Below are 22,000 nucleotides of genomic sequence, written 5' to 3'. Positions count from 1 at the left end.
TGGTCCCAAATAACCATGCATCTACTATTCCTGTCCAAGATACACAATGCTAAGACATCTCAATGTTCATCCAGCTTCATTTCATAGTTTGTAAAAGGGTCATTTTTTATTTGTTAGGTTTTTTCTATATGGAAGTTTAGGCTACACTCCATTAAAGTGTTTGTGGATATCATCATTGAGGCCCAGTAATATTCTGGGGTTTGATGCAATTAGCACAATGTCTTTTATGAATACAACTATGTGGAGGACTTCATCATCTATGTGCCTTCTTCTCTAAGGTTACTTTCTATCTATGCTGTAGGCATTTTATATGTACCTATTTATATACATGTTGTCTCATCTTTGGAATGTAAGTTCCTTAAGGGTTGGTACTAGTTTTGCGTTTGCTTTGTATCCCTGAAGCTCAGCATTGGGCTAGGGACAAAGAAAGCATTTAATAAATGTTTGTTGATTGGTTGATCTGTAGTGAGGAAACTCTCTTTAATTTGGATTTTATGTTGGGCATTCTCCATGACAGTTATAAACATTTTGGTAAAGATGCATCTCCTTGTTTTAAATCCAACTTTATACCAATAACCAGAGAATTATTGAATAAAATTATCTTTGTTGTACATCTATCCAGGAGTCTTGCATGAATTTAATAAATACATGATTAGGTAACTCATTGGAGATCTTTTAAGACTCTATTTTGTTTTACTAAATCAAATATTTTTATTTTTTGTAACCAAAAAGCAATAAACGTAATGAAATCTTGAATTCTCTTCATCTTCAAGTCAGCTTTCAGACAATTAGTTTTTCTCATTGTTCAGAATCTTCCCTTCTTTCATAGATCCTGAGAATCGATTCCTGAATACCCTCAAAACTGTTGCCTGCAGCATGCAATTCTTTTATGTATTCCTACTGATATTAATCAGTTACTATTCATATCTTAGTCTTTGTCACTTCCTATGGCACATTAGGTACTAAGATTTGGGAATCTAAATGTGGCAGTTTACTCTAGGAACTGTATGATTAGAAAATAAGGTGACAGTTACATTCTAGAGAGGCCACCTGAGTGCTGTCCTTGCTGATACAATGGAAAGAATACTGAATTTGGAGCCAATGGACCTGGGTTCAGATCCTGTCCCTCCTTTGCCACTTGTTATTCTGAGCAATTCAATCTCTCTGAGACTCAGTTTTCTTCTATTTAAAGAAGCATTTTCAATAAAAATAACCTACAAGGTCCTTTCCTTCCAATTCTATATAATACCTACTATGTGCCAGACATTGTGCCTATCTCATTTGGTCTTTGCAAAAATCCTGGCCCCGGGACGGGGAGGGGAGGGTGTAGGTGCTATTATTATCCCCATCCATAGTTGAGGAAAATGAAGCAGAGATTCACTTGCTCAGGATCACACAGCTAGTATCTGTGGCTGGATTTAAACTCAAATCTTTCTGATTCCAGGCCCAACACTATTCACCTTGCTGCCCCTAATCATGCAATTTACAGACTAGTTGGGGAATAAGAACCATAAATGGATAACTATAATACGTAATAATATACAAGGATACATATAAGAGATGGACAAAACAATGTGTTAAATGAGATCCATTATGGGACTTCTTGCTCTTCTTATATTCCCAGAGCCACAGTAAGCATTTAATTAAAACTTTTTCATTCCTTCCTTCATTCCTTCATTCATTCATCTCCTAGGCATGGCTGAATAAATTAACTGTTCTGCCCAAAGATATTTTGAATTTTTCACTTTACTGTCTTAAACTGCCTGAAACCCAATCTATAAGGGATTGATTTGGGTTAACAAGCATACTTCTAACAAAATGCCCAATCATTTCTGGAAGTGGTTACTCCTAATCCCTAGATTAGAAACAGTACTGAGCTTCCCTCTTCTCATTTCAGTTCAAAGTATAATTCACCTTTTGTCTGACCCAAACTCCAAAATAGTACTGAAACTATGACCTTCTCTTATTTAAACACTAAACACTATTTTCATCCCGACCATTTTAAGTACTTGCTATATACAGTTCACACAATCCAAATACTTTTTATGTTCTAGGTATCATTTATCCATGCATTGCTTACTTTCTAAATATATTTTGGTAAATGTGTTTTAGATTCATCTTTGTACATATGTAAATTGGGTCCAAGAAATAGAAATGTATGATAAGTGAGCTAAATCTTTGTACCCCCCCCACATGCTTGGGAGAAGATTATGTTAAAAGATTCAACAAGCTGTCTTTTTATAATCAGATATACTCCAGTGCTGTAGCAAAGAAATCACTTAAAGTTTCCTTGCTCAGTTCTGTCCTTTGAAATGTCCTTGAGTGAACACAGTATGATATATGTGTGGGCCTGCACTTTGGATAATAAAAAAATCTTCACGGGAAAAGAAATGTACTCCTTAATTGTACCTTCTAGAATTGCTTATGGATATCATTATGTGCACTATGGACATGTGAAAATAACTAGGAATAGTATGATACTGACTTCAAATAATTCATTTCACTATTTCTGTAAACTATATAATACTCTTTCTCTTGAACTACCTACTAATAGTGATAACATGGATCTTTATGGCATAAAAGTCAAACTGTTAATAGATATTTCATAATCTTTTTAGCCTTTTTCCTACCACCCAGAGCAGACACGTAGTAAGAGTTAGCAATTCATTTTCATTCCAGATTTCTTTCTTTCCTTGAACTACTTTGTCAGATGAATGAAGATAGTATGGCCATCAATTTTTTTTCTCCTTCACAGGAACTGAGATAGTGTGAATATAGTTTTTTTTTAAAATGACTTCTATGATGTTACAATATCTAGTCATTTATTTGGAAGAAGAAAATGTATAAGAGTAGTTATTTTCACATATCCATAGTGGACATAATGATATCCATAAGCAATTCTAGAAGGTACAATTAGGGAGTACATTTCTTTTCCCGTGAAGACTTTTGTATTATCCAAATGTATAAATGTATAAGAGAATGTATACGTACCTTTTAACTAATATGCAAGAGTATAGTAATATAAGCAAACACTTTTGTAAATCGAAAGGACCCCAGAGATAATGCATCAGATTCTCAATACTTTCACTGATGATTTTAATGAGGCATATCAAATTTGTGGACAACACAAATCTAGACAGGATAGCTAAAACAGTTCAGGTAAACAGTGCCAGACCAAATCTTAACCTACAGATATCAACACTGTTTTCTCCTATTCTTGCGTATGCTATATTAAAACACTAAAGCAACCAAATCAGGATCCCCAACTGAGATAAATACTCATGAACATCTCCTATACCACCATGATGATGATATTCTTCATTCATTCACTCAGCAAGCACTTATTAAGTGTCTACAACATTTGTGGTGTCACTGCTGCCGCTTACTTCTGAGTTCAAATACTGCCTCTAATCCTCACTACTTATAGGACCTAGGGGCAAGCCACTTAATCTCACTAAGCCTCAGTTTCCTCTACTGTGAGATGAACAGACAGCAACAGGACTGCCAAGGTTCCTTTTAGCTCTCAATCTATAATCATGCAATGTCCTAAGGGTCCTTCCCTCGTTTCTGCTTCTATTTGTTTATGTTGTGTCTCCTACTTGGGAAATCTCAGATTGCAGCTTGTGTTTCAAACTCTCTAAAGTCTTGAGAACACAGAGTACCAAAGGTCATGCATGATTAATCTAGAACAGAGATGGCAAACACATTGACCATATTAAAATGTACCTGGGAAATACTTAGCAAAATAAAAATACAATAGAACATAGATTATGTTGGTATGTGATTTTCTTAGTCAATATGCGGCTGCAGGGACCCTCAAATATGGGTTAGTGGTCTCCATTTCTGTTTGAGTTTGACACCACTGATCTAGACCACAATCAAGAATAGCTGAATCCTTGATTACGTGTTCTCAGATCTTCTCCATTCTGTCTTCAGAGCTAGTGATCTTTCCAATGTATCGCACTGCCTCGCTAGGCAGTAGATTCCAGAAGTCACACTGCTCTAGCATGAAGAAGTTCTTATAGAATCAAAAGCCAGAGGGCACCTTAGGAATCATCAGATCCAATCCTCTCATTTGACAAATGAGGAAACTGAGGTCCAGAGAGAAATAACTTGCTGAGGGTCTGACATAGCTCTCTCTATGTCACCTTCAAGTCTAGTCTATATAATGTCATCAAAGAAAACACACAACTCCCCAGCTTTTGTAGGCAGTGCCAGGGTGAGGAGTAGGTTGGTATAGTATTCAAAGATTTTGCCCATAACCTCTGATTGTCTACCTCCTCATTTACACATCTTGTCTTTCTGGGCTGAAATTCTGACCCCTAGGTTAGTATTTTTTCATTTTCAGATGGCTGTCTAGGGTAAAGATTCACAGTGACTATAGAGGAAAGAAATGGAGTCACCTGATAACTAGGCATTCCTATGGATATCTTTGTAAAAAAGAATGGTCAGAACTTCAAAAAGTGTGCCTATGATTCTACATAATCACTAGGTCCTGTCCATGCTTGAGACTTCAAAAATTTTATTTAAAAAGTATTTTCTATTTCTATCTATATCTATCTATCTATGTATCCATCTATCTATCTATAATGCCTTATCTATTTCAAACAAAATGTTGTCCACTGTTATGTTATGGGAAAGTGGAAATACAAAGATACATTGATTAAGGTCACCTCAAAGTTGAAAAAAATTTTCAAAAGTTCCTGATTAATTGTTATTAAAGTTAATTGAAATAATTGTAACTCGAAAAACATGATAGCCAACTGAAAACCATTTTGTTAAATGTTTTTGCTATTTCTCTAACCAGAGATTCTCAGAAAACCACAGTATTTTTCAACTCTGCACTAAAATCTGTGGTCACATGCTGATGCTATTTCATTCATCAACTGATGACAACATGCTGGATTTCGGTCTTATGGTTTGCTGTTCACCTTATCCTCACCCTTCATTTGAAAATGATGTAATCTAGGAAAAGAAATGTAAAAATTTTGACTTAATGGCAGCATTCAAAAATATGTCTACGAGCAGGGAGGCAGCATTCTAGAATGTAAGAAGCATTGCACTTGGAGGTAAAAGTTGGAATTCTGCCTCTATATTTAGTTGTCGTGAAACTATAAACAAGTCTTTTAACTTGCTCAAACCAAGCAATTATAATTGTTCATTTTTTTCAGGGAACTTTACAGTTTATAAAGCATTATACTCACAGTCACCCTGGGAGATAGGTGATACAAGCATTTTTATCTCCATTCCATAGATGAGGAAATTGAGGATTGGATAGGTTGTTTTTAGTGCCATGTAAATTAAACTGCACTACAAATGCAAAGGTTTTACAAGTTAACGTCTAACTGTATTCTCTGTTATAAATGCAGTGTATGAAAAAATAAGTGAAGAATCCTTCTAATTTCCTTGAATACATTTTGTACCAAATCCCATCTTTTCCATTACTTATTCTAACTCAACAGTCTTATTATAATGTCTACACTGTGGCTATGGCTTAAACTATACAAAATAAATTCTACTGTTTTGCACCTAGAAGGTATCCATCAATGTTCATTGAAAGAACAAGTTGCTCTCCTCCCTTATGCAATTTTATTAACGTAGTGGTAGTCTTTTCTAAGTTATCTATTTAGGGAGGGAGTGTTACTGACAAAACTGGGTTCATTTAATTATGTAAAGCAAATGTGTTATTTCATCTTTACGCATGCATGAAAAAATAGAATTGAGAACGACAAGAATCAAAGAGCAAAATTCAGTGTAGTAGGAATAGCATTAAGAACAACTTGAATAAAATTGCCATCTGTGACAAGGAAAGTCTGAAGGCTTTCACATCTCATTCATATGGGGATAAGTTCCGTTGCATACCAACCCCCCTCTCCCTTCCACACCCTGCCACTGAAGACCCTTTGGAGGACAGAAAGAGGAAGTAAAGTAAAAATCAGTTAGCAGAGGGGAGAATAAAGCTAGGGGAAGAAACTATAGGCAACAGTACAGTCTCCAGTGGTACAGGGGAAGGGGAAGAAGAAAGGGATGGAAGTCCCAGATAGAAGTAGCAAAACAGAAGGGCAGGCAAAAGGAGTAACTATGGCCAGCTAGTCACACCCCATGGAAGGACTTTCCTGTGAACTGTTCACATGTATGGGACTTTGGTAACTCAAGGTCTACGTACACTCTGAAACTCATATTCAGACCCTCCTGAGCCATTCTCTTTTCTCTCTGTGTTTTTTCTCCATTTATATCTCTTTATCACATTTTAATTCAACAAACACTTATTTTTAAAATTTATTTATTTATTTTTAGTTTTCAACATTCACTTCATAAGATTATGAGTTTAAACTTTCCCCCCTCTGTCTCTTCCCCCCTCCCCATGATGGCATGTAATTTTATATAGGTTATACATGTACAATCATATTAAACACATTTACACATTAGTCACAACAAATACTTCTTAAGAACCTACCATGTGCAAGGAACTGGGTTAGATTCAGAGAATACAAAGATAAAAATGACTGCCTCTACTCTCGATGGTCTTACATTCTACTTGCACACAGATAAAGAAGGGAGTGATCGGGGCAAAAGAGAGTTCCAGACAAAATGCTCTAGGAATATTTGAGGAAGTAGATAACACATTCACCTGGGGTTGGGGCAAGGGGATCAGGAAAAGCTACACAGAAGAAGTGGCACCTGAGCCGAACCACGAAAAAAGGTAAGGATACTATAGAGCAGAGATGAGGAGGAAGTACATCACAGACATGTTGAAGAACCTGCATGAATGAACAGAAGCAGGAGAAAACATGACAAGATTGGGGAAAGTCCATCAACCTAGTTTGCCTGGACCTTAGAGTATGTGAAGGGGAATAATTTAAATTAAGACTAAGGAGTTTGGATTTTGTCTTAGGGCAAAATGGAGCCACTGATGGTTTTGGAATGTGGGAGCTCTTCATGGTTGAACTTGTATCTTAAAAAAGGATAATTTTGGCAGTTAAACAGCAGAGCTGAGTAACACCATTAGAAGGCAAGTACAGGCAAGTAGAGGTAAGAAACAATAAGGTTTAGGCTTTGAAAAGAGAAAGGATGTGGCTCAGGTTAAAGGGAGTTCAAGGCTTCCCAGTCATTAGTTATACCCAAGGACATTTTCCAGATGTTGATAATGAGTGGAATAGGTGTGTTTAGGAGAGTGGCCTCCCCCAGACTGGAAGGAACTCTAGAGGTTATCTAGGAGAGTTCCCAGTACATTTCAAGAAGATGGAAATTGCAGTCCAGAGAAATTAAGAGACTTCAAATTCAGCTCCTGGAACTCCAAGTTCAGCACCCTTTCCATCGAACAACATTGTCTCCCATTCGGACCATGAAATTGCTAGAGAACTAGAGAAGGATATTCTTGGCTAGAATAAATAGTAACATGAAATAAGGAAAGGAAACATTTGTTGAGCTCCTACTATGTGCCAGGCACAGAGCCAAATATCTTTCAGGCTTTAGCACTGTGCCTGGAGCATAATAGGTGCTTAATGAATGTTTTTGATTAATTGATTTACAGATATTATCTCATTTGCCAAGAGAATAACTATTTGATAGAAGAGTAAAAGTGAGGGTATGGAGGGTGAGAATGCATGAACCAAGAGAGATAGTTTGAGGGCTTATTGAGGTATAGATCCTAGCTATTTGGGGTTGAATCTGAGTGTAGATTCCCAGAGGCTTGCCTTTTTCTATTTAGGGATCTTATATATTACAAGGGTTAAGGCAGCTCATGAAAGTCAGTGCCCCCAGCTTATGTAACTAGCTTTCCAGACTGTCAGCATCATTGTTCCCTTCGTGGGACTATTACAATACTTTGGGGGTAGTGATGAAAAAGCACTGTTAGACATTGTATAGGTAAACAGTGCAGTTTCGACAGCATTTTCTACTTAAGAAAAGATGGCTCCCCGAGGTGCTGAAAGAACAGCTATGGGCAATGTGTGAGTTGATGATAATGATAAACTAGTGTTGTGGTGGTATGACTGTAGAGAAAGAGGCATATACTAGAAATATTGTGGTGTTAGAAGCACATCTTTGCATACAAGAAAGGGAAAGATTGGTCATGGTATAGTATGAAAACTAGCAGACTAATGGCACCAATAAGTAGTTGTGTGTAATGGAAAGAAGTGATTTTTTTCCAGCAAATAGTTTTTTTAAAAAGTTTTTTTAACCTTTTAAATTTTTATTGATGACTTTTGTTACTGTTTTTTCCATTGCAGTTATTTCCCAAACTGCTCCGACCTAATCAAACCCTCTCTTGTTAAGAATGAAAGAGGGTTAAACAATATACAACATCTGTCATCAGCAATCTCCCCAGCCAACCCATATCTCCAAATACTACCACAGAGAGGAGAGAGATGCATGTCATCAACTGTGCTCTGGAAACAATGTCAGTCATTGCACCTAATCTGAGTTCAGATGTCTTCATTAACATTATTGTGTTTATTTTGTATATCTTCTGCTTCTTTTTTCTTTACTCTCCTCCAGTTCAGATAAGTTGTCCCATTATTCTCTGAATTTTGGGGCAGGAGCTTATTAGAGAATTCTTTCCATCTCATGGGAAAGGGGCAGTGGATGAGTCCTAGACAGAGCACAGGCTAGCACCAGGGTTCTAATCAAAGATGAAGACAAGAATGATTTATGGCTAGGTATCATAGTTCCAAATATGAGCAGCATGATTAAGCCATGAAAAAAGTGAAGGTTATGGAGTCTGAAGTTTAGGTAAAGGAAAACATACACATATTTCATGGCACAAATTATAATTTTCTTATCAAGATAGTGAAAAATTAAAGGATGTGAAAAAGTCACTGAAAGATGCAAAACTAAACCAGCATCCTCTGACTCAGTGGATGGACTGTGAAAAAAATTAAAATAATGAGGGTAAGGAGACAAGGCTGCCCATGCAGCCCTTTACTGTTACTTTGTAAGGAAATACATTTCAAACTTCAAAGTGGAAAGTTAAGATAAAAAAGAAATCAATGCAATTGATACCAATCATAGCAAAAAAAAAGACAACACTCATGAATAAAAACACAGGAAGGATAGTAATTATTTTAAGTATACACAAAGAATATTCCAGAGTAGCTAAAACAAAAATCAACAAAAAGTTCAGAGAAGAGAGGCACAATCCCATGGGTAGATATTTTGAAAAATAAGGAGATAAAAGAAGGGTTAGAGGCTTTCAAGAATGAAATTCTAATGATATGAATTTGAATGATCCCAATGAGGAAGAAAAATCAGAGATAGCTCAAGAGTTTAATGTGATTTCCAAAGAGTTCTCCAAAGAACTCACATTTGATTTTAAAAGGACATACATGGGTGTTGGAAGCAGGGTAAAACACAAACAAACAAGGAAAAATGCAGAGTGGAAAAGACTTGTGTGAATAGCATCATTAGAGCTAAAGATCAGGATAAGATGAGAAATGTGAAAAACATTCAGGACAAAAGGTCTTCTTTGACTATACTGGGGACAGACTCAGGATCCAAAAGAGCTCAATAAACAAGAACAATGGGCCAGATTTAATGAAACAAAAATTAATAGGAGTAAGTGTCAAGTTCTGCACTTGGGATTAAAAATGAACTGGGAGATCTGGCCAGCCAGGAGTATTTATGAACATGACCTAGGATTTTTGGTAAACTTCAAGTTCAACCAGTCAACAGTGAAAGGTTGCTATTTCATTCAGCCCCTGCTCTACCCTGCTGGAGGAGCTGGGCAACATTAATGAAAGCCCAATATGTAAAACTACAGAAGCAATAGTCCCATTATATTATAAAGATTAGACCATATCTGAAGAATTATGTTCAATTCAGCATGTCATGTTTTAAGAGGAACTTTGAAAAACTGAGGCATATGTAGGTAACCAGGATGACAAGGGCGCTCAAAACTGTCTTAAATAAAAACCTGTTGAAGGAATAGGGCAATGTTAGCCTGAAAAGGGGAAAACTTAAAGGGAACATAACAACTCTTTTCAAATATTTGGACGGCTGTCATGAGAAAAAGGAATTAGACATTCTCCGCCACTAGCAGAAGCAGAGCTAGGCATTGTGACCATAGGACTATGTTATGTATTATTTTTAATCCCATAGTCTCTGAAGTTACTTTGTTTTCTATTATCTACCTAAATAGCACAAGGAATCAGGAACCCACAAATGTTGTTTACATATAGGAGGGCACTTGACTCTGAAAATTGTTTACAAGATTTGCTTAAGGAGGGTTTGATGCTCTTGGCAAGACTGTCTTGCAGCACGTGGTGGGGGCATCAAATACACCAAATGTTTGGCAGTATTTCATCCACCCAGTCACAGTACCATATGCTCTTACACCCCTTTTCATGTCAGTGATAAACAATTCAGGAAGCAGGACCTTACTAGAGCCATCCATCATTGAATGGGTGTCAAAGTGTTTTCTCTAAAGGGCAGGTCCAACCATACCAGCTCCTGACTCAACAAACTCCAAAGTATCTACATCACTTCTAGGTTTAAATATAAACTTCCTTGCTGGGCATTTAAAATTCTCTATAAGCTGACCCCTTCCTATCTATCTAGACTTCTGAGTAATTACAGCTTTCTATGTATTCTATAGTCCAGCCATATTGATCCATTTGCTGCTCCTCACACATGACACTCCATATATCATCTTCATGCCTTGGGACTAGCTGGTTGTCTCCTGTGTTCTTCGTTACTTTTGCTTTTCAGAATCCTTGGCTTCCTTTAAGACGTAACTCAAGCGCCACCCTGAAAGGCAGGAAGTCTTTCCCAGTCACCCCCTACTAGGTACTACTAGTGCCTTCCACTCAAAGGTTGTTTTGCATCTACTATTTATATAGACATATGTGTATCTATGTGTGTATGCATACATATACATATACATACATACATATACATACATATTTTCCTCCATTAGGATGTAAGCTCCTTGTGTACATAGATAATTTTCTATTTTTCTTCATATCCCCAGTGTTTAGCAGAGTGCATGGCATATAGTGTTATAAATCCTTGTTGATTAATTGAATGAATATTTTATCCACAAATATCATCCCATCTACCTGGGGGCAACCAAGTAAGGTTCCTTTTTTCCCTGTAACTCAAGGCTCTCATGTTCTGGAAAAAGGGGTAAGGACAAAGGGGAACAGTATTAGTTACATGAGAAGAGATCCTCTCTCAGACAGTTCACTTTCTTGGCCTGTGTCTAGATTCAATAAAGTCACTATAAAGCATTGGTCTATATGCAGTTCTCCTGTTTCCCTCATTCGTACTTCCATGCACAGTGACAGCATTATTAATATGAGTGGGGCTTGTCGGTTCAATTCAACAAACACCTATTAAATGCTCACTATGTCCATGGCACTGTCCAGATGCTGGCAACACAAAGACAGAAATAGAACAGTCCCTGCCATGGAGATGCTTCAGTAGCTATAAGTGCTTAACAAGACAGTATCCACAAAATGAACCATCAAATGGTCATCTGTATAAAAGGATATTATTTTCTATTACTCTGCCTTCCCCCTCTTCAACCCCCACTAAAGTTCTCTTCCCTCCTCTTAACAGGCTGAAAAAGTTAGTCTAATATCCACGATGGGCAGCAACATGGAGGCATTTCTCCTTGGGGTTTCTTAGAGCCTGGTTTTCACAAGAGGTACAAGAAATTGGGTAAGGTGCAAGAATATGGACCTGGATTTGAAGTCTATCATGTAAATCAGAAATAAATATATTCTATCTAAATGAAAACTAGTACAGAGTAAAAGTCCAATTTTATAAAAGAGATATTATTTTCTATTACTCTGCCTTCCCCTCTCCTCAACCCCCACTAAAGTTCTCTGCCCTCCTCTTAACAGGCTGAAAAAGTTAGTCTAACATCCATGATGGGCAGCAACATGGAGGCATTTCTCCTTGGGATTTCTTAGAGCCTGGTTTTCACAAGAGGTACAAGAAATTGGGTAAGGTGCAAGAATATGGACCTGGATTTGAAGTCTATCATGTAAATCAGAAATAAATATATTCTATCTAAATGGAAACCAGTACTTCTTTCATGAGTCAAAATGAGAGTTTTATTCTTCCCATGGAAGTACAATTTTGCATATAATTTTTTCTCATTCTATTAAATCCAATTAAAATCACTGGCATAATTTATTTTCATGGGATTCTGATGGGAAAACAGCTTTGTGAAAACAAAAAAGCAAAGTTTAGGTGTTATAAGCTGTAATGGTCCAATCATGTAATATTCATCATAAGCTTCTGATAACAAGTTTCTTTCAAAATAAAATGCTGAGACCCAATTTACTATTTTGCACTATTAAATCAAATATAATGCATCCTTGTGTCATTATGTTTCTGTCCTTGATTCTGATTAGACCACTAAGATACTCTCAAAGCTGAATATGATGGCACATCCACAGCGGGTATTCACCTTCATTGCCCTAACTTCTTTTTAAAAAATTAATTATGTATTTTTAAATAAGTGGAATAAAACAAGCATTTCCATAAACATGGTAAAATAAAAAAGATGATTGCACATAAAACTGCAAATCTATTATGTACAACTTGCTATTCCTTTTAAATATATAATAAATTTATCACATAATTTTTTTACCTTTTATTTTCTTCCCTCCTAAATCCACCCCACCCCAACCCTGTCCTAGAGATGACTACCATTACTGAATACCTCCTTATGTAGAGAAACAAAGAGGCAATTCAGTGCAACAGAGAAATGCTGATCCAGGAGTCAAGAAATCCTTCCTCTGACAACTGTGCAACATTGGGCAATTCACATAGACTCTCTGGGCCTCAATTTCTTCACCTGTACATTGGAGGTTTGACTAGATGAACCCTAAAGTCTCTCTCAGATCTATATCTATGATTACATGAACTAGAATCATGGAATCAGATTATTACAGTTGAAAAGGACATTGAAAAAGCCAAAAGATTTTAAATTTGAAAGGGACCTGAAATATCTCCAAGGATTTTTAACCTAGGGTGTATAAGTTAGTTTTTTAAATGTTTTGATGATTATATTTCAGCATAGTTGAATTTCATTTATAATCTAGGTACTTTGTTTTAAGCCTTTAAAACATGATTCTGAGAAGGGTTCACCAGAATGCCAAAGGGGTCCATGATGCAAAAAGGTTAAGAACACCTGATCTAGTACAAGTCCCATCATTTCTACAGATAAGGAAACTTAGACCAACCTAGTCTAATGCCCATCCAATGCATAACTTTTTTTCTAGATCACTTCAAGCAAGTGTAAGGCTGTTGCAGACCACTCCGACATGAGTTTCAGACTTCCCTCTCCTGAAATGAAGATACTATGATGGTCTTCTATATTTCACACAATTTGGTATCAATGCTTCAAATCCTTACAATATCCTTCAGAGGCAAGCACTATTACCTATTTCTATTCCCTGGTGAGAAAACTGAGATAAGAGGAGGTTAAATGAATTGTCAAGAGTTGACCTAGAAGGCAATAGAAGAGGTGGGACTCTAAACCAGGTTTACAATTAGTCAACCCAATATTTTATCTTTCTACTAACTAGGCAATGCTGCCTATACATTCTGAAATTGTACATTCCTTTACTCATTCGCAGTTTTTCATTTATGTTATTATCCAGAAAGATGCCCAAAGATTAAGCAGCTCAGAGGCATCATGGTAGAATGTGAAGAGTCCTGGCCTGGGCATTTGGAGATAGGTGGGTTCTAGTCCCCAGGCTAACTTGGTGGGGCACACTTGTCTCTGTAAAATAAAGAGGTTAGATAAAATGACATTGTGTTGGTAAGCAAAATGGGCTCCTTAGCACTTAGTTCAACAAGTGCCCTTGAAGAGTTTGGCCTTTGTTTCCTTTGATTAATTCAGTGTCTTTGATTGAGTCTTACTAGGTGCTAAGTCCCAGGCACAAAGCCCTATCTATTAGGTGCTAAGCCTATGTGGGTGTGGATTGGTGACTGGGGTGGGGCCCAAGGTGGGGCTGGCTAACGGGAGGTGCTAACTCTAGAGCCATGCCCTATTAGGTGTTAACCTAATCTATGTGGATGTGAACCTCCCACGGTCCTAAGGGTAGGGGCCAACTCAAGAACCAATCACCAGAGCCTAAGCTCTGGTCATTCAGATGACGTTTGATGACGTCTGAAGCCCTATAAGAAGGGAGGACAGAGCCATTTGGGCAGGGCTCTCGAGATGGTGTTGATGAGGAGACTCCGGGCAGCTGTAGCTAAGGAGCCCTCCAGCTTGTAAACCCGGATGCTGAGACTTTGTTGGACTCTGGTCACTATGTATTGGGATTTGAATCAGACAAGGTCTGTCTGTTGATGTTTGTAATTTGTTTGTATTTTGCTCTGAAGTTCAGCGTGCTGGCTTTTTCCCTTGAACTAAGTGAATGATATTTGCGTGCTGAATTAAAGTAAGCTTGTCAAACCCCTTCGCTTTGCTTTCCTTAGTTAAGCAGATCAAAAGAACCTGTGCTGTTGGCAGCTTTCTGGGTGCTGGCTGTGGGTGGATCTTATACCCCCACAGAAGCTGCTAGCCAGACTGTTGAAACAGACATCTAAATCTCCTTTAAGTAAGAATAGTCTATGATTCTAACTCATCTCCCCAGTTCCCAAATTTTAGCAACTTCTGCCATATTGAAACACAAAAAATCAATTTTCTGACATTTATGGGCAAAATTAACTTGCAGCCAACAATCAATTTGTAATCAGTAGAAAGTATTTATTCCAAGTGGGGAACTTAACAGTATATGATACAAAATTTTATTCCGCAACCTAGGAATTATTTGACCCTTTTGGGCCAAACGCTCCACCATGATGATCTAAATACTCAAATGAGCACATTGGATTATCCTTAAACAAGACTAATGTTCAAAAAAACCCAAATCTAAGTCAGACCACCAGCTACAAAACATGAAGCTTCAATCATGGTGCAGGAAAATCATCCTCTTTCTATTTTCAGTCCATTCCTTGTGGATGATTCCATAGATCTCACTACTTTCATCCTTGATATGGATGAGGTTGCATTGAAGTAAAGGCATTAAATACAAAATTCTTCACAAGTCCCATGTACAGATGACACTCTTCTGGATTAGATGCCAAGAGTCATAGCCCAGCTGTCACAAAGTCTTAAGGTAATCTATATTTGGGTGATATCTATCTGGCTTCGACTCATCCCATAAAAGATTAAGGTGATACTTTAGGCTAGGTGATTTCAAGGTCTAGCTAACAGTATGTTTGTACTGAATTTTACACTGCTTTACATACACATCCATGGTTTAGATCAAGGCTTTATCATTTAGATTTGTAATTTCGGTTGAATATTCAAATGACATTCATGGCTAAGAATAACAGTCTCAGTTTCCATTTGCTTTTGAGAAGGAGAATTTTTTTTATTCCCAAAGCTTCATCACAGTAGTCTGAGTTTTCCTCATATTAATATGAGCTTATTAGATTGTCCTTCACATAAGACTAATTTAAAAACAGCAACCACCACCACCACCTAAGTTAGGTTGCCTGCTTGAGAGTATGATGTTTGTATCAGGAAGTCTGAGAAAGTTAGCATAGGTATGAGTCCTTTTTGGTCACAGTAGAGAGGAAGGGTCATGCCACCTCAAGTGGTTTGGATAAAGAATTTCATTACTGTTTTGCACGCTACTCTGTCTATGCAGCACAAAGTCTGTCTCAGCAATCTGACCTTCAACTTCAAAGTCCCCAATGAATTCAACCTTGGGGACTGAATTTTCAATACAGGCAATGTCTTTCTGCATGCATTACAATGTTATTTTCCCAGAAGTAAACAAAGAACTGGAGAGCTGAGAAATCTACGAATCTGGGAACTCCAGGGTTTATAATCTTAAGGTCTTCTTGACTGATTCTGTACCCTTGGGGGAAAAGCTTCAAGTTCAGAAGATTTCTCAACAAAACAGTATTTGGATCCAATGATGCCACAAAATTAGGGACTTCTGCATTTAAATATCATCCAAATATCAAATTACTCATACATACTCAAAGAGTTCACTGGAAGATATTTTAAGCAGGCAAATGTTTTTACATTTCTAATTGCCAGAGATATAAAACATTAAACCCTAACAAACAGGAACCAAGAACTAGTTGTTCCTTTCTTTATGCCTTTCTATAACATAATAATTGTTTGAACAAAAATATTTTTTCATTGTCTCATTTGAAGGGCAAAACTCGTGAAAATCTCTTTTCGACTAGGATAAAGTCATACCTCACTTCCAAAAAAGATGTTTTGGTCTATCATGACCATGACAGATACGTGATAACTGGTTATTATATCTGGACTATTGCACTGATTTTATTCATTCATTCATTCATTCACTTATTTTGCTCTATAACTTTAGTCTTAACATATAATTAAGTGGAATTGGGCACTGCTGTTGCATTCTATACAAAGATGCCTTTTGGTGATGTATGATTTGATTAGTATCACTATAGAAGTTTTCCTTACATCAGTTCTAAATCATTCTTTTTGCAATTTCCAAATCCTTGCTCCTGAATATGCTTTATAGAGCCAAGCAGAATAAGCCTATCAAGGGTGGGGAACCTGAGGCCTCAAGGCCACATGTGGCCTTCTAGGTCCTTGGTATGGCCTTTTGACTGAGTCCAAGTTTTATAGAACAAATCCTTTTATTAAGGAGATTTGTTCTGTGAAGTTTGGATTTAGTCAAAGGGCTGCACTTGAGGACTTGGGGGCCACATGTGGCCTTGAGGCTACAGGTTCCCCACCCCTGGCCCATCCCTCTTCTACAGGAAAACTCTTAAAATACTAAAAGAAGGTTCCTCTTGTCTTGTCTTCTCTTCTCTAGGCTAAATATTCTTAATCCCTAAACTGATCCTCAGAGAGCATGATCTTGAAACCCTTCACCATCTTTGGTCACCTTTTTTGGAATGTTTTTATATTTGTCAATGGTCTTCATACAAGGTGGAACCCAGCACTAAGAACAAAAATTCAGATATGGTCTGTTCGAGGCAGGTTATAGTGGGGCCGTCACCTCCATTTTCCTTCCTTCTTTTTAGCCCCCTTACACCAAGTCTTTATAAGCTTCAAAATATGAGAGACCAGTTCATAACACTATCTAATCATCCTAGTAAAGAAGTACAAAAATATTTTGGTCCAATTTTAAAAATCCAATTATAAGTTCTTACTATCTTTTCCCACTATTACTAATATCAGTAAATGATACACTGACTGGAAATGAGCCTCAATAGCTAGAAGAACAATGTGAGTCATTATTTTCATTTTTATTAACATCCTATTTCAACAAAGGTGATGTTTTATGGCTGGTTTAACTTCTTTTGGATCCAAACTAAGTTTTATGGATACCAAAACTTGTAGAATGCAATCAATGATTTAATACTAAATGTAGAGTAAATAAAAATGGTTTTTTTTAAAAAAAATTTAGTTGATTTGTTACAGTTAACCATACCATGGCATGCACACTGAAAACTTTTCAAATATTGTTTAACCAAAGTTATTAAGTATTTGATTGCACTGTTTTAAACCATCCTGATGTTTCTCTAAATAAAGACCAAGCTAACAACAACAACAAAACTAGCAACAAAGTGAATGCCTGACAGCTGAGGAACAGTTGAACCAATTGTGGTACTTGCTATGTAATGGAATATAATTGAGCTATTAGAAATAACAAATATGAAGAATTCAACAAAATACCGTAAGACTCATGAATTGTTACAGATCAAAGAAAGCAGGATCAGAAGGACAACACAGGCAAAGACTTCCAAAATGTAAATAATACACCAGTAAAAAGCAACTGCATTCAGAGACTATACTGACCAGTCTTGGCCCCAGTGGACAAATGATAAAACTTTCTTCTCTCTTCAGAAAAGTTGGGAGGGATCAAGAGTGCATAATGTTGCACAGTAGCTGGTTTGCTAAATTGTTTTTCTTTGCTATAAGGGAGGGTTTTTAATGGGGAGGAAAAGTCTGTTTTTTAAAGGCATAAATAAAACTTTCATAAATATATACATATAAGCCAAGAAATTTGAAAGTAGAAAAAATTTGCACTGTGTACAACTAAACTTCACCCTGAACATCTAGGCCTGTGCTTCTTTTCTTATTTTGCTCTTGTGGTGGCACAGTAACTTCTCAAAAATTAATTTAAGCTACAAGTTGTTGCAGGAGAATATGTCCCTGTCCTCTGGTAGGGGGCTCAACTCAATCTTCCTGTTTGTTTTCATTCTATAGCACTCTTCTAATCTTGCTACTATGATCTAAATTTGTGTGTGCATTGACAAGGACTAGTTAACCTGATTATTTTTTCAGTGGAACAAAGGGCTACATAACACATTCATAAAATCATAGATTTAGTGGTGGAGAAGACTTTGGAAGTCATCTAGTCTAATCCCCTAATTTTACAGATGAGGAAACTGAGGTTCAGATATGCAGTAAAATTGGCCCAAAGGATCAGAGATAGCAAGTCCTTTGATTCTAAAACCAGTACTCTTTGGAGTCTCCTATTGATTGTACAGTGGTAAAAGGGTTTGGGTAAAAGGAAGGATGCTGTGGATGAATATCTTTATTCTATACAACAGAGAATTAATCAAATAATTCTTCATGTGCTATTATCTTCAGAAAATCTTTATAAAACTTTTTAAATGGGTTTCCAACACTGTATCTTATAGTTAGAGGCCATTGAAAACATGGCCTACCTTTTCTGGGAAGACTTCCGCAGGCTTCATGATTGAAAAGGTCAAGGTTATCTTGAATCATAGGGAGAAAGGCTGAGATTATTTTCCAAATGTCTGCTACATCGTAGCCAGCCTGTAGTTTCACAATTCAACATACTTTTGGATGGCAATGCCCATCCAATAACATTGAATGTCTCCCATATTCCTAACATGAACTAAGAACTTTGAAAAAATTGTCCTCTACAGCTTAAAAAACAAATCAACAAGTCCCCATTTAATTACCACCAAAGAAATAGAATAAAGAACCTTGAGTGATTTGATTCTTTTTAGAAGGTCACAGACAGAGAAAAACAACAAAATGCCGTGAAACCAATACTTAGAGGAATCCCAGGACAATGCCAAGAAACAGAATGTACTCATAGTGACTAATACATGCAAAGACTGGAAATAAATTCTAACAGATTAAACAGGTTTTATAGCAACTAAAAGGTATATTCAAATCATTCCAAAACTAGGCAAGCTTAAGAATATGGCAGCCTTCCCTATTAATAAGAGTATAAGCTGGATAAGAAGGCTGAATAACCTATAAATTATTGCCAATATCAGTGAGTAGACTTTTTCCAATGTGTTTTTAATTAAAAAGGACAGACCAACCTTTTAACTGAATCAGTTTACTCTAAGGGCTTCAGATTCTTCTATAGTCCTTTGCAGAAGTACGAACTTTTGTAGAGAAATGCTAAAACACTTTGTCTCTGATCATTTAATAAAGATTTTCTGGGTCAGGAGGCCTCAGGCAGCTATTCTAAAATAATGGAATATGTGTAATATGAAAAGGGAACAAAATGCATCACTATAAGCATCTGAGCTTCGAAAACATCTATGGTATCTTATGCAAATATTTTACCATGAGGATCTGATGCAGCATGATGAACTTCATGTGTGGCAGTATCATGTGTCAAAATAGTTTTGAAATAATAGCAGACTTTCAGAACAAAACAGATATACTGAACTACTTTCCTGGGTCACTGAAGGTTCTGTCATTTGTAGAAACCTATTTTAAACATATATTTTTCAATTTCCACATGAAAGCAGGCAAATCTTGACTCTTCTAAGTTAAAAATCCTAGACAAGCTACAATGTCACAAGCCTTCATTTTAAAAGACAGGTCTATAATCGGCTTTTATCTAAAAATAGTGTCACAGCAGGTATCTACATTAACAGCCCCTAAAGCATCAGCATTCAAAGAGATCTGAGGGATGGAAACAATGTTTGGGTTTTTTTTTCCATATCCTAAAGTAGTTGAATTACATTTTCAGTCTCAGAGCTTTTGAAACAGTTCAGCTATTACAATATACATTTGAAAAAAAAATCTTTATTATGCCCTAGGTATTGATAAAAAGAATAATACTGTGAAGAAACTTTTGTTGCTTGAATCTTTACTTTTTAAATGCCTATATATAAAATCAAAGAAAATCTACCTCTTTACTTAATAACTCTAAGATAACGAGTTGCCTTTCTATTTCTTTATCATCCTGATCCAATCATTATGTTGTTGACATTCCAATTTTTTTAAAATGCAGCTTGGCTATAGCCAGGTTTGATCTGGAAAAATCTATACAGCACCTCCCCCAAACTCTACATTTCAACACAAAATAATTTTGCATTCCTTTTCACCCTATCCCCATCCTGAACAAGAGCTAGAGCATAAACCATATTTATAAAAATGTATACTGTTAAGGTTCTCTGTCCCCCTTATAAATATTCCTCTTGCAAAAGCCTATGGCCAGTCTGATAATAATATTAGTTAATGCATCCTAGATGACTTAAGACTGGGTAAAGAAAAACACAGACCCTACGTTATAATAATATCAGTATAAACCATGAGGTCATACCTGATGACTTAGAGACTGGCATGGTTCACTGGTTCCAGGCTGCATGACCTTTCTATTTCCAGAAACCCCCAAAGATTGCATTTCCTGTCTTATAAAAGAACATCACAACCATCTCTATCTCTCAGCATCTTCAGGGCTAGTGAAGAAAGCATCAAACAGCAGGTCTGTCCATCAGGATCTGTTTAAGCCATTATCAAATGAACAAATCCTAAATACAGTAGATCATTTCCCCTTGTGCGATGACAAGCATCCAGTATTCAGGAGGGCTGACACAGTTGTATTGCTGATGCTGCTAATGCTGTCTGAAAACAGTAAGCTTACTGCTTAAAGCAATTCTGCATCATCCAAACAGAGAGCAAGCCACATCCTTCAGGTTTTTTTTTTCACTTGTGTTACTATAAAGATTTTTGCTTGCCAAGAGGGGGTAGGGGACAGAATTTGGTTTTCTTTTAACTCCTTTAAAATAAGAACTAAACTAAATGATTATGCATTTAAAGTTTACATTTCAAAGACTAGGGTTGAAAAAAATGTCATTTCTAGATTGAAATGTTTTTCCCCCTTGCATGAGCAAGCTTCATTGTGATGACCTAAAAAGCAGCACTGTACTGATTTAAAGGAAACTTACCTTAAAAAGAGCTCTAGCAATCACCATCATCACAAATCCAAACCAGCAAAAGATTAAAGCAAGAGCCCATATCTGTCTAATTATAAATATATTTCCCAGCACAACACAGTGCTTCATGTACAGTGATAAATATTTACTGAATTGAAGCATAAAGACAATTTAGCAAACATTTTTTCCTATCAATGTCTTAAAAATTAAAAATGTAGATGCTTTTTATTTTCAGGAGATCATTTTAAATTCACATGCCTTAAGACCATTGGTTAGGATGTTACAGAAGGAATTTGTGCAATTTGTCAGAAATAGACTAAGTATGGCTAAAAGTACTTTCAATTCTGAGATTCTAAGACAAGCCAGGCATACAAAAGTAGCGTGAATTTTTGTGGTCCCTTCCCCTATAGAATTTTAGGGTATCAAAAATAACATGCCACTGCTGAAAACCAAACCTTTATCATTTAAATGTTAGAATAAGCCACAACTAAGTTAACAAATCCTTCTTATTTTTACTGACTAATAACAGCTTATATTTACATGGCTTTTATCCCCCTTTTATAGATGAGAAATCACAGGTCATGTCTGCACAGCTTTGAGGCAGGATATAAACTCAAAAACTCTGCCCCCTACTCCACAAGGCCTTTCATATTTCACTGTCTCATGGATAAGGTTGTCAATAACTCATTATTAATTTATTTTTGTCTCTACGAAGCAAAATCAAGAAGTTGCTTTAGGGGGCACAAGGGAAGAAAAAATATAAAGTAGGGGTAATATCTATCTCTCAGATTAAAATGGACAACAGTTTTTTTATCCAGATAAGTAGAAAATG

General features: G+C 36.5%; 1 protein-coding gene across 3 annotated transcripts in view; it reads right to left on the bottom strand.

The window, feature by feature from the left end:
- The window catches only part of SLC4A10 (solute carrier family 4 member 10), a 274,145-nt gene extending 253,305 nt beyond the window's left edge, over window positions 1-20,840 (bottom strand). For all 3 annotated transcript variants that reach the window (XM_036743354.1, XM_036743356.1, XM_036743355.1), the window contains exon 1: window positions 20,556-20,840. In XM_036743354.1, coding sequence (XP_036599249.1) covers window positions 20,556-20,636 — 81 coding nt within the window. In that variant the 5' untranslated portion in view covers window positions 20,637-20,840. The remainder of the gene's footprint in view (window positions 1-20,555) is intronic.
- Between the last annotated feature and the right edge of the window lie 1,160 nt (window positions 20,841-22,000).

The sequence above is a fragment of the Trichosurus vulpecula genome, chromosome 2 (genome assembly GCF_011100635.1).
Source record: "Trichosurus vulpecula isolate mTriVul1 chromosome 2, mTriVul1.pri, whole genome shotgun sequence".
Taxonomy (NCBI): Eukaryota; Metazoa; Chordata; class Mammalia; order Diprotodontia; family Phalangeridae; genus Trichosurus; species Trichosurus vulpecula.
Note: the sequence above shows the minus strand (reverse complement) of the source record. Positions and strands in the feature narration are given on the sequence as shown.